The sequence below is a fragment of the Chiroxiphia lanceolata genome, chromosome 26 (genome assembly GCF_009829145.1).
Source record: "Chiroxiphia lanceolata isolate bChiLan1 chromosome 26, bChiLan1.pri, whole genome shotgun sequence".
Taxonomy (NCBI): domain Eukaryota; kingdom Metazoa; phylum Chordata; class Aves; order Passeriformes; family Pipridae; genus Chiroxiphia; species Chiroxiphia lanceolata.
The window spans coordinates 1,707,144-1,720,254 of NC_045662.1; the positions used below are offsets into that span (position 1 = coordinate 1,707,144).

Here is a 13,111-nt window from a genome sequence, read left to right on the forward strand (position 1 = left end):
AAAATCTGGGCTGCTGACTCCGTGACCCCTCTCTGCAGAGAGGATGCTGCAGGCGGCTGCCGTGCTCAGGACACCCCGAGGAGCCTCCCTGGGACCTGGGAAAGGAGGCGGGGTGGGATGCCCTGGGACCCTCCAAGTTCTCCCTGGGGATCTGGGAACATGGGGGTGGGAAGAGGGAGGTGGGATGCCTTTGTGTCCCCAATAGCTTCTCCCTGGGAACAGAGAGGTGGGAAGAGAGAAGTGGGATGACTTTAGGACCCCCATAGCTTTTCCCTGGGCACCTGGGAACAGGGGGGTGGGATGCCCTGGGACCTCCAAAGCTCCTCCTTAGGGAATAGGAAGAGGTGATCCAGGCAGCCCCAGGTGTCCTGAGCAGCCGCTGCCGCCGCGCAGGCTCCGGAGCGCGCAGCCTTGCCAGGGCTGCAATGTCCAGGGGGTCAGCACGTGTGGCAGAGTCCCCTCCCCGCAGCCCCTTTTGTTCAGCTGGTTTGTCTTTCCCAACAAATCCCGTTTTCTGCAGCCAGAGTGTCCTGTGAGACGGGGGAAGCGCCTGTGTGTGTGTGTGGCTGTTTCCGTGTGTGTGTGGGAGGGAGGCTGTGCTCGGGTGTCCAGTGCCAGCAGCGGGACTGCGGTTTGAACGGGCAAGCACTGAAGCCCTGGGATGGAGCTGGTGGGTTAAACCCCACCGATGAAAACTCCGTCTTTGGACAGCACAAGGATGTGGAGGTAGCTCTATCTCTAAGGCAGAACTACATGTGGACAAACAAAGAACACAAGAAGAGAGGCAACCAATACTGGGTTGGACAAAATCCGCTTTTCTACCAGGCGTTGGGCCCTGCCAAAGCCCAGGGAGAGCCCACAGGCAGAGAAAGCAAAGCCCAGCAGGGTCTAAACAGGAACCTGGATTTTCTGTCTGACCCGCTGGTTAACAACAGCCCCACTGCAATCAGCAGGGTAGAGGACAGGGCTGAAGGAGAGCCTTCCTCTCCAGGTGGGCACTTCCCCCTCCTGTCTGACACCATGGAGACAGCTTGGAAGCAAGAAGAGGAAGGATCCAGGCTCCTCAACAAGCCAGGTAGCCCTGAGGGCCCAGACATTTTGCCCGTTCCAGGAGAGGACTTTGAAACCACGGTCGATCGTTCCCTGCGCTTGCTGGTGCTGGACGAAGGCCTGCGGATGTTCATGGCCCACATGGAGCGAGCCCTGAGGACGGACTGCAGCCTGCCCGGGCTGCAGCTGGCCTGTGCCAAGATGGTCTCCAAGACTGGGCTGCTTATAAATCTCCTCAGCAAGAGACAAGAGAACAAAGGAGCCTCTGCTTTCACGGGACAGTGTCCTATGGAAAAGAACATCTCCAGACGCACAACCTTGGAGGAGGGCAAGGAACACAGAAGGGAGGTAGGAGAGCTGCTGGGCACTGCTGGATGTGTTCTTCAGGGCAATGGGGAATGGAAGGAGCAACCTTCTCTCCTCTGCTGATCTTATCTCCTTTTCTCACTCCAGAAATGACAGCCCAGAAATGTTGGTTTTGATACTCCTGTCTGCCGTCACCACTGTTTTTGTGATGCTGAAGTGTGTCCTCCATGTAAGCTGATAACTCCTTTGACAGACAGCTGTCAGTCAAGCCCTGCAGCTGCAGAGCCCAGTTGAGGAGCCCCGTGCAGGAGATGTTTGGCCAACCCTGGAGCTTGTGGCAGCATCCACACCCCCAGCTCAGCAGGGTTCAGCCTGCTTGGGGGAAGCTTGTCTTGGCATCCTTCCTCACTCTCCCCAGCAAAGCTTTGCTTTGCTCTCCTGCCTTCAGCCCTGCAGCACTGGGATTAGGAGAGCTCCAGGAACTTTCCAGGGTGTGCCCAAGCTCAGCAAAGCGAAGTTGCTGTTCCTTCAATACATCAGGGATGTCCTTGTTGCCAAGGAAAAAGCATTCTGGAAGAAGATACATTAGGAAGAAGTCAAGTGATGGAGAGAAGCCTTTCAAGAAGGTGACACAGACATCAGGAGGAATTTCTGCATGGAAGGGCTGTTCAGGCATTGGCATGGGCTGCCCAGGGAATGGAAGTCCCCATCCCTGGAGGTGGTCAAAGAAGGCCTGGACGTGGCACTCAGTGCTCCCTTCTAGCTGACAAGGTTGTGGTTGGTCCTGAAGCTCAAGCACAAACAAAGAGCACAAGGAGAGAGGCAGCCAGGATTGGGTTGGACATAAACAGCTTTTCGATGAGATGCTGGACTCTCTGAAAGCCCAGGGAGCTGAACAGAGTAGTGGAACAGAGTGGGAGCTCTTGGTGGCCCTGGGAACCCTGCGTGACATTGGAATTCAGAAATGTATAAGAACTGAGAGTATGTACAAGATAGAAACTCCCTTTAGCTGAGCCAAGTGATTGAAGGAAACAATGAGGAGGGGAACTGAGGCCCCCAGCCAGGCAACACCCAGTTCCTTTTTAAGCAGGTGCATTTTGGCAAAATGATGAGCAATGCATCTCAGAGCCAATTAAAGACTGCCTGATTTCTACAACTCACAAATTCAGTCTTAGAAGTTTCTTTTATGTGCTGCTTTTAGGCAACCCTGGGACAGGAGAGAAATGTTCAAGAGTGCCACCTGGAAAGTGTTTGGGTGAGGGCATTTTCTGCTGCTCAGTGCCTCCTGTCTCATTCCTCCAGGCAGCCTCATCCCTCCCTGCAGCCCTGGAGGACTTTGTGACCCCTGAGCTGCTGCAGGGCAAAAAGGGCTTCCGAGGTGAGAGGATTTCTGACACCAGCTGGACACTGACCCTGCCTGAGGGGCCGGTGTCATCGAGCATGGCCATCATCTCAGAGAGGGTTAAGGCACAACCTTGTGACACAGCTTTCTTTAATGTGGCTCTGAATAGCCTTCCAATAGCTGTCAGGGTGTGTGAGAGAGGAAATTTCTGCATGGCGAGGGTGGTCAGTCCTTGGCATGGGCTGCCCAGGGAGTGGTGGAGTCCCCATTGCCGGGGTGTTCAGGAAAGGCCTGGCGGTGGCACTCAGGGCTCCGGTGTAGCTGACAAGGTCCCAGGTTGGCGTGGATGGTGTCGGAGGCCTTTTCCACCCTCCGTGGTGCTGTGAGCCTGTGCCTGGAGCCCGCCGTGCCCAAGCGCTGCCCGAGCCGGCCCGGCCCGACCCCTTGGCCCGCGCTTTTGTGCTGAGGGCGTGGGGGGGGCGGCTCCCGGGGCCGCCGCGCTGAGGCGGAGCTGCCTCTGAGGCGCAGCTGCGGCGCTTCCCTGCCGAGGCCGCGGCGCCTCTGCTGCCGCTGCTGTGGGGCTTTGGGGCTTTGCCGGCGTTCCCAAAGCTCCCCTCGGCTTCTTTGGGACGGGGCTCCCTCACGGTGCCGCCGCGCTGAGGTGGAGCTGCCGCCTCTCATGGTCCCAACGCTTCCCGCCCTGCGGGGCTGCGGCTCCCTCAGCGTCTCCTGCCGGGAATGTCGAGCTTTCCCCGGGTTTCAAAAGCTCCCCTCGGTCTCCCAGAGCAGTCGTGTGGTGGGTTAACCCCGGCTCGATGGCGGGTGCCCTCCAAAGTCCCTCTGTCAGCACCCTGTGCAACTGGACAGGGCAGAGAAAATACAGGGAAAGGTTCCTGAGTTAAGGACAGGGAGAGATCACTCAGCGATTGCCGTCATGGGCAAAACAGCCTCAGCTTGGGGATAGTAATTCCATTTATCGCCAACAGAATCAGAGCGCCAAAATGAGGAGTAAAATAAATCTTAAAAACACCTTCCCCCACCCCTCCCTCCCTCCCGGGATCTGTCTCCTCCGCGCCAGCGGCGCAGAGAGACGGGAATGGGGGACACGGTCAGTTCATCCCACGTTGTTTGGCCACTGCTCAGGGACAGGAGTCAGAGTCCTTTCCCTGCTCCAGCACAGGCTTCCCATGGTTCACAGCCTCCTTCAGGCATCCACCTGCTGCAGCGTGGGCTCCTCCACAGGCTGCAGGTGGATCTCTGCACCCCCATGGTCCTCCCTGGGCTGCAGGGGCACAGCTGCCTCAGCAGGGTCTTCACTATGGGCTGCAGGGGAATCTCAGCTCCAGAGCCTGCAGCACCTCCTGCCCCTGCTTCTCCTCTGACCTTGGTGTCTGCAGAGCTGTTCCCCTCACACATTCTCACTTTACTCTGGCTGCAATTACACCTGTGCAATAACTTTTTTTTCCTTCTTAAGGATGTTATCTCAGAGGCATTACCACCATTTCAGATTGGCTCAGCCTTGGCCAGAGACATGTCCGTCCTGGAGCTGGCTGGCATTGGATCAGTTGGACATGGGGGAAGCTTCCTGCAGCTTCTCACAGAAGCCACCCCTGTAGCCTCCCCTCCACTCCCAAAACCTGGCCACGCAAACCCAATCCAAATGAGAATGGCTTCACGCTGACTGAGAACAGGGTTAGATTGTGTATTGGGGGAGAATTCTTCCCTGTGAGAGTGCTGAGACACCAGCACAGATTGCCCAGAGAAGCTGTGGCTCCCCCATCCTGTCCCTGAAGTGTTCAAGGCCAGACTGGACAGGACTTGGAGCAAAGTGCTCTAGTGAAAAGTGCCTCTGCCCATGGAAGGGGCAGAGGGAACTGGATGAGCCTTAAGGCTCCTTCCAAGCCAGTCCATTCAAGGATTCCATGGTTTTATGGCTCTATGGCAGAGTCATTTGGTGACAGAGTCGCCTGAACTCCAGTCCAGCTGTGAGCTCTGATGCAGCACCACCACTGTGACAAGAGCATCCCCACTGTGACATCAGCATCCCCACTGTGACATCACCATCCCCACTGTGACGTCACCATCCCCACTGTGACATGAACACCACCAAGGCAAGCCCTTCTTTCTGCATCCCAGGCGACTCCAACCAGTCGTGGTTCGCCATGGACTTCCTCACACGTGTCGTGCGTGCTCTGCTCCTGCTGGCCCTGCTGCTGGCAGTGACTCCCTGCCCAGGAGAGTCCAAGGAGCTCTGCCCGCACCCCTGCCGCTGCCAGAGGCGTGGACTGCTGGACTGCCGCCACGCCGGCCTGGCCACCGTGCCCCCGGCCACCCCCCGACGGGCCCTCACCGTCCTGTGAGTCCTGGCTGCCCCACACACCCCCTCCAGCTTCCCCTGCTCGACGCCTTCTTCTTGCTGGAAAGCCCAGCCGGGACAGCCGGCAGAGTCACTGCCAGGAGACACGGTGCCTTTGGGGGGTTGTGCTGCACTGTCAGGGTGAAGCCAGGCTGGCCAAGCCGTGCCTTCTCCAGGGAAATCCCACTTCCAGCTCCACAGCCAAATGGGCAGGGGAAGGGCTTTTCCTCAGGGGTCTGTTGTTCCTTTGCAGAGATTTCACTGGCAACTCGATTGCTACTTTGGCTAAACAAGCATGGAAGGAATACCCCTGGACTGAGACTCTGTAAGTGCCAGGCAGCATTTCAAATGTCAGCAGTTGGGGTGTTTTCCATCCTTTGGTCTGGTTTTGGAGCAGCAGCACCACAGAACTCCTTCCCAAGTGAAGTCAAAGTTGGGCTGCTCCGCACGGAGGGCTGTGACTCCCCAGGCCTTCCCAGGATGCCAAGAAACGCCGTGAGCTGTGTGCCAGGCACGGGACCGTCCCCGTGGCTGTTTGCCCAGGGATCAGGCTCCGCTCAGCTCCAGCCAGCCAGGAGCAAGGGCCTGCTGGCCATGAGTGGGGACCATCCCTGCAGGGGCCCCAAGAGCTGCTTCAGGAAAGCTGCCGCAGGGTATTTTCCCAGGAACATGCCATTGCCTCCTGTGGAGCGGCTGCTGTACCATTGTCCGTTTGTGTCATTGCAGAGTCCTCAGGGACAATGAGCTGCAGGCAGTGAAGAGCCATTCCCTGGAGGGGCTGTTCCTGCTGAAGCACCTGTAAGCACTGGCCCCTGCCCACCATGCCGGGCTACTGCCTCCCCCTCCCTTGGGGCCCTGCTGCTCTGGGCAAGCCCAGCCCTGGGCAAGTGGCCTTTGTCCTCCTGGGTTCCAGGCTGCAAATGCAAGTCAAAAGGACAGTGCCCATGGAATGAACATTTTGTCTTCTCATTGGAACAGGGACTTGTCTGGCAATAGGATCCTGTTGATTGAGGAAGGTGCTTTTGAGCCACTGCCTTTCTTGAGGCTTCTGTGAGTCAGGAAGTTTCTTTGTGGTGTCTTTAGTGAAATCTTTCTGTTTAGAACCCTTTCTGTGTTAGAAAATGCTCCTGTTTTCAGCACAGTCACTTAATGTCCCCTGGTAAAAGCACATTTCCTCCAAAGGGATCCTTCTTTACCCCAGCATCCTGTAGGACAGACCCGATTGATTTCTGTCATCTTCTCTTTCCCCAGAAACCTCAGTGGGAATGGCCTCACACAGATCCACAGCGGCACTTTCCAGGCATGGCACGGGATGCAGTTTCTAGAGGAGCTGTAAGTGGGACAAGGTCCAAAGGCCCATCAGAGCCAGACCCTGCAGGGACAGTGGGGCAGAGCTGCTCTGCCCTGTGTAAAGTACTGAATCCCACTGTGGATGTCAGCCAGGGAGCACCAGGAGTCTGCAGCCAGAAAGCCCCTTTCCCTTGACCTGCTTCTCTTCTCCAGGGCTTCCTTGAACCAGCCAGGCCATCCCCACCTGCCCTGACCCACAGAGCTCACGTCCTTCCCATCACCCCTCACAGCTCTCTGTTGCTTTTTCAGGATCCTAAGCCACAACCCCCTGACCGTGATTGCTGACACAGCATTCTTCAAGCTGCCTTCAGTCAACTATTTGTAAGTATTGACTCCTCTGGAGCAGATCAACAGAGATCTTTGTGTCTCTCCAGTGGCCTGTCCTCAGGAAAGCAGAGATCCAGGAGCAAACCTGCCTCTTCTCCCAGCCTCTTTGTGCTGGAGGCACAAATGTCCCTGGCACTGGCAGAACAAGTCCAATCAGTTGTGGTGTGTCCCCAGCTGCAAAGCACCCAAGCAGCTGGGACAGAAACTTTCAGAAACAAGAGACCATCCAGGTCTGGGGCCACGGAGTGGCCAGAGGGCTCTGGGAATGCTCCAGTCCTGCCTGAGCACTGTTGGCAGCAGTCTGGGGCTCCTGCCTCCTTCAGGGACTGGAGCTGCCCCCAGGGAAGAGCAGGAGGGTTTGGAGCTGGAGAATCCTTTCTGTTGGCATCTGTCTGCCCCGAGAGCTGCAGGGTCCCCTCCTGATTGCAAGGCCATGGTTTGGAGCAGGGCAAAGCAGAAGGCCAGTGGGGTCTTGAATGGCTTGTCTTTGATTAGGCAGAAGTGGATCCCTCTGCCAGCACCCCCACACTCCTCAGGGGCCTGGGCTTGCTCTCAGAGCAGAGCTGTGGGAATGTCACCTGAAAATTGAATGTGGTCTTTGAAATGCTCACAGGGACCTGAGTGCAACTCAAGTGACTCCGCAGACGTTGCTGCTGCTCCTGCAGACAACAGTGCACTTGGAAACCCTGTGAGTAGGTGGGACTGAGGGCCAGCCACCAGCAGAGCCTCAGTGCTGAGACAGAGGGGCTGCCTGGGAAACAAATCCCTCTGCCACTAAATCACAACAACCCCAGGAAGCTTTAGGGTTCCTGTTGACTTCCAGGAACCTCCCAAACTCAGCAGCTCCAAGGCAGAATTTCAAAGGGGGGTTTAGATCACGGCGGGTCTGTTTCTCTCTCTCAAGTGTTTTTTTGGGACCAGTTCCACTTTCAAAGGAAAAATCACGTTTTTGGTGTTTTGGGATTCACGTGAGGGAAGTTTTCCAGAGCTGTGGCAGACATGGAAGCACATCCCCGAGGCCTTATCTGTGGGTTGTCCCCCATGGCCTCAGAGACATGGATTGGGACACTGGGTTTTCCTCCAATCAATAACCTCTTGTCTTTAGCAAACTGCCCAGTGATGTGGCCTGCTGCCTCTGCCAGGAGCATGCCAGCACCGAGACCCCGTGCAGGACCATCCAGTTCCTCTGCCAGAACCTGTGCAGCAGCAGCAGTGCCCAGTGTGCTGGTGGGTGTCCTGCTGAGGTTGGGGGAGCCCTCAAATGTGCCCAGTTGCCTCCAGCCTGAGGAGATGCTGCAGCACGGCCCCGTTTTGGGGCAATTCCTGATCTCCCCTTACAGAAGACTTGGAACAAGCACGGGTTGGAAAGTTCCTTGTCATTACACATATCTGGTGTGTCAAATACTGTCTGGATAAGAAAGAGCTCTCTGGGCTAAACAAACACAGGAGCTTCCAAACCACCCTGTGCATGTGGCCAAGGAAAGCAGGCCTGTCCTGTGCCCTTCCCAGGCACTGCTTCTAACCCCCAATTTCCCCTGAGAACCTCCTGAGCCTTTCCAGTGCCACCATTGCTAGGCCAGTCACAGCTCAGGGGCCAGAGGGGTCCCTGACCCAGCACACATGTGGCCAAAGGGTGCAGCAGTGTTTGTGCTGCTCTGGCACGGTGACGTGGGCCCCAACCTGCCTCAAACCCACCCTGGGAAGCCCAAGACCCAGAAGGAGCGTGGATGCCCCTCAACAGGCTCTGCAGGCTCTGTGTCACCTCCCTGCTCATGTGCAGGAGAGAGGGCAGGAGCCCCCATGTGCTTTGCAGGGCATTAGATGAACACCAAACACTGTTAGTGCCTCAGCAGCCTCTGGGCTGATCTTCAGTCTGGGCTCTCTCTCTCTTCACTGGTTCCTGCAGAGTCTCGGGGTGACCAACCACCCCACCCAGCCATTGCCCCAGCCCAGGCACAGCCTGCAGCTCCTGCTCCAGGTGAATTCCACAATCCCGTGTCAGGCTTGATTCTCCTTGCCAGGCTCACTCAGAGTTTCAAAGCTTTCTGGGGAATTTAGAAACCAGCACTGGCTCACATCGAGCTGTGGGAGAGTCTCCAACAGCAAACCCATTTCCCTGGGATGTTTCCCTCCCATCCAAAGAGAGCCCTGGGAGACACCAGAAAAGAAACCTCTCCTGTTCTGCCCTGAGGGGACAATCAGAGTGATTTAAGGAGTCTTCTCCCCTCCCCAACACATCCACCACTCCCCTCACCCACTCCCTTGTCTCAGAGAGGAGCTCCTGCTGCTGGGGTAAACCTCTGCCCCTGTGTTTGTGCCGAGTTGCTGATCTGCTGTCTTGGTGTTCTCCAGCTCACACAGGTCCTGTGGCACAGACACAGGGAGAAGTAATGGAAGTGGAGCCCTCCAGAAAAGCAAAGAGCAGCCCAGTATTGAACCTCAGGGCCAAGGAGCCTTCGCTGGGAGACCATGGAACTGTAACTCTTGGGGTTGCCCTGACCCTGAGCAGCACTGAGGGGGATGTCAGCAGCCTCAAGGATTCCAGAGCAAATTCATATCCCCCTGAGCACCTCTCCAGGCAGGAAGGCAAAACAGCTGATGATGATGTCAAGAATAATCTGCACAAGGCTAAAAACATCATGACTGTGAAAAGCATCGTCTCACGCCAGCCCCAGCCTGTCAGGGAGAAGGATGCGGAGGAAAAGTCAATCATAGTCTGGGAACAAAAGCAGAAGGGCTCCCACTTGAACTGGCAGGCATTAAACCCCTGGGATGGAGCTGGTGGGTTAAACCCCACTGAGGACGACTCTGGACACCACAAAGTATCCACACTGCCTTCAAAACACTCCCCTTCGCACTCCACAGCAAAGGGCCGTCGTTTCTCCAGGTCTGTCAATATTCAGGACTACTACGATGCTGTGGAACAGACTGAGAACATCATTGGGATGGAGGAAGTGGAGGATAGAGAAGAGGAGGAGGAAGCACCATCTTCAAAGCAGAACTATGGTTGGACTCAGAAACAGCACAATAAGAAGGCCAGCCAGCAAAAGCAGCGGGACTCCCATTTGAACTGGCAGGCATTAAACCCCTGGGATGGAGCTGGTGGGTTAAACCCCACCGATGAAGACTCTGTCTTTGGACACCACAAAGGTGTGGATGTAGCTCTGTCTCCAAGGCAGAACCACATTTGGAAAAAGAGAGAGCACAAGAAGACCGACAGCCAGTATTGGGTTGGCCAAAATCTGCTTTTCTACCAGGCGTTGGGCCCTGCCAAAGCCCAGGGAGAGCCCAGAGGCAGAGAAAGCAAAGCCCAGCAGGGTCTAAACAGGAACCTGGATTTTCTGTCTGACCCGCTGGTTAACAACGGCCCCGCTGCAATCAGCAGGGTAGAGGACAGGGCTGAAGGAGAGCCTTCCTCTCCAGGTGGGCACTTCCCCCTCATCCTTGACACCATGGAGACAGCCTGGAAGCAACAAGAGGAAGGGTCCAGGCTCCTCAACAAGCCAGGTAGCCCTGAGGGCCCAGACGTTTTGCCCGTTCCAGAAGAGGACTTTGAAACCACGGTCGATCGTTCCCTGCGCTTGCTGGTGCCGGACGAAGGCCTGCGGATGTTCATGGCCCACATGGAGCGAGCCCTGAGGACGGACTGCAGCCTGCCTGGGCTGCAGCTGGCCTGTGCCAAGATGGTCTCCAAGGCTGGGCTGCTTCTAAGTCTCCTCAGCAAGAGACAAGAGAGCGAGGGAGCCTCTGCTTTCACAAGATTGTGTCTTCTGCAAGAGAACATCTCCAGACGCACAACCTTGGAGGAGGGCAAGGAACACACAGGGGAGGTAGGAGAGCTGCTGGGCACTGCTGGATGTGGCCTTCAGGGCAATGGGGAATGGAAGGAGCAACCTTCTCTCCTCTGCTGATCTTGTTTCCTTTTCTCACTCTAGAAACGACAGCCCAGGGACAAAGAAATATCCTTAGTGGTACTCCTGTCTGCCGTCACCACTGTTTTTGTGATGCTCAAGTGTGTCCTCCATGTAAGCTGATAACTCCTTTGACAGACAGCTGTCAGTCAAGCCCTGTAGCTGCCTGCAGAGCCCAGCTGAGGAGCCCCGTGCACGTGCCGGGTAGCACAGGAGATGTTTGGCCAACCCTGGAGCTTGTGGCAGCATCCACACCCCCAGCTCAGCAGGGTTCAGCCTGCTTGGGGGAAGCTTGTCTTGGCATCCTTCCTCACTCTCCCCAGCAAAGCTTTGCTTTGCTCTCCTGCCTTCAGCCATGCAGCAATGGGGTTAGGAGAGCTTTTGCCCTCTCTTGTTTTGCAAAGTATGGCAAGAAAACTCTGATGTTACATGTCTCCTTTTGTCCTTCCCCAGTTGTGCTTCGGATCTTGTGCAGATTGTTTCCAACCCCAACACAGTAGGAAATCATTGCTGAGAAGGTAATTACTCCCTGCTCGTGCCACTGCTGTGCCACCAACAGTCTTTACTCTGAAGAGCAACTCACCCCCAGCCTTGCAGGAGCCGCTGCCAAAGACTCCCCTGCCTGTGTTTAAAACACGTTGCTTTTGGGAGAGACCCAGCAAAGGAGCCCAGAGTGGGAGCGATGGGCACAGATGTCAGAGCACATCCCAACCAGCCCTTCTCTGCACCGCTGCTGGCCTGGGGGTCGGGCTTGGGGGGGTCCCACATTGCTGCCACCACAAGGAAATCCCTCTCTGCTCCAGTTCCCAGCAAGACTCTCCTCTGGGGACGGCTCTGCCCTATTTCTCCCTGCCCTGCTCCCCAGAGAGGCTTTTAAAGAACTCGTTCCCATCCTTTCCAGATGCCTTTCCCAGTCAGGGCTCATTCCCAGCCACACCAGCCAGCACTGTCCCTTCTGGGGCTCCCCAAATTCCTCAGGCTCTGCTGAAACACCTGCCAGAAGCAGGGAGAGGTGCTGGCACTGCTGCTGCCCTCCCTGGCTAAACCTCCCTGTTCATGGACTGGGAGCAGGAATTCTGTGGAGATGATGCCCAAAAGCCTTTTTTTCCCCATCTCCCTTGCAAACTCCAATGGTTTGCCCTGCTGGAAATGTCACTTCCCGACTCCTCCAGTGGCTGCTTCCCTGACAGGGCAGGGCACACTCAGCCTTTCTGCCCTCAACCACCATCAACAGCTGTCTTCACTTTTGATCCTTATTTTCCCCTTTTGATTTCTTCAGGTTTTTTGAGAAACTTCAATGTAGAGGGAGGAAGAAGGAGTACAGCGAGGGAGAGGCTGTAGAGCAGGGAAGGGCAGGGAGCACATTCCAGTGCTGCCCCTCTGCCCACACTGCCTGCTCATCCTCACCTCTCCCAGTCATTCCCCTCCATGGCACTTTCCAGAGAACGCCCAAGCTCAGCGAAGCTGAGTTGCTCTTTGTTCAATACATCATGGATGTCCTTGATGCCAAGGAAAAAGCATTCCGGAAAGCGATACAACATAAAGAAGGCACGTGAGGGAGAGAAGACTTTCAAGGAGGTGAGGAGGAAGGAAGAGCAATGGCAGTGCTTGTTCTCTAACTCCTGTTCCAGTAGAGGAACCGCCGAGGCTTTCCTTGGATGCTATTTCCTTGACTGTTATTTCCTTGCTCTTACTGCAGAGGGAAGCCAAAAGCACCCCAGGGAAAAGCACCCCAAAGCCACAGTGGGGCAGTGCCAGCACCCCAGGACAAGGTGCCTGTGCCCAGTCACTCCAGTGCACCCCCAGAGCCGGCGCACTTTTCCCTCCCTACAGAGGAGGCTGTGGGCACCCCAAAGAAGGCATCAAGCCCTCAGTCTTTTCTTTATCCTCTGTGGCAATGTTACCCCCTGCATCCAATAAAAAATGGAGATTCTCCTTTTTCCTCCTCTGTTTGTTGATGTCTTTGTAAATGCTCTTTCTGTTGTCTCTTACAGCAGTGACCAGATTAAGTTTGAGCTGGGCTCTTGCCTTTCTAACTTTCTCCCTGCATAACTTGGTGACATCCTCGCCGTTCTCCTGCATTGCTGCCCCTTCTTCCAAAGCTGTAAATTCTGTCTTTTCCCTCAGTCCCAGCCAAAGCTCCCTCCTCAGCTGCTGTGCTTCCCTGCGAGCTTGTCCTCTGGCACATGGGCACAGCCTGTTCCTGCCTGTGCCCTAAGGTTTCCTTCTTGGAGAATGTCCACTCTTCCTGGACTTCTTTGCCCCTCAGGGCAGTGTCCCAGGGGACCCTCTCAACCAGCATGGGTGGATGGACTCACCCTGGGGAACTCCTCAGGCCTGGACAGAGCTTCATCCACAGCATCACTGTCCCAGCCCTCAAGGTGCAAAACCACCTCCTGGGAAGGTGAGACCGGCTGGAAGGGGAATTGCTGCTGCCCCAAGTAGGGACTTGTGTCCATTCCTGGCATC

General features: G+C 56.0%; 1 protein-coding gene across 1 annotated transcript; it reads left to right on the forward strand.

The window, feature by feature from the left end:
* The first annotated feature begins 1,020 nt into the window (after positions 1-1,020).
* Positions 1,021-12,600, forward strand: LOC116798532 (leucine-rich repeat-containing protein 37A3-like). The gene is made up of 15 exons (XM_032711028.1): positions 1,021-1,398; positions 2,659-2,734; positions 4,835-5,054; positions 5,308-5,379; positions 5,781-5,852; positions 6,033-6,104; positions 6,306-6,386; positions 6,654-6,725; positions 7,345-7,419; positions 7,837-7,958; positions 9,084-10,561; positions 10,667-10,756; positions 11,096-11,160; positions 11,922-12,220; positions 12,342-12,600. The coding sequence occupies exons 1-14, from the start codon at positions 1,021-1,023 to the stop codon at positions 12,196-12,198; spliced, it is 3,150 nt and encodes a 1,049-aa protein (XP_032566919.1). The 3' UTR covers positions 12,199-12,220; positions 12,342-12,600.
* Positions 12,601-13,111: the final 511 nt, after the last annotated feature.

Excerpts from the sequence above, each read along its gene's own strand:
- LOC116798532 (XM_032711028.1), top strand. The coding sequence starts at position 1,021 with ATGGAGACAGCTTGGAAGCAAGAAGAGGAAGGATCCAGGCTCCTCAAC. Across the intron at positions 2,735-4,834 it reads GGGCAAAAAGGGCTTCCGAG|GCGACTCCAACCAGTCGTGG; the intron begins GTGAGAGGATTT and ends TCTGCATCCCAG. Across the intron at positions 6,726-7,344 it reads CTGCCTTCAGTCAACTATTT|GGACCTGAGTGCAACTCAAG; the intron begins GTAAGTATTGAC and ends AAATGCTCACAG.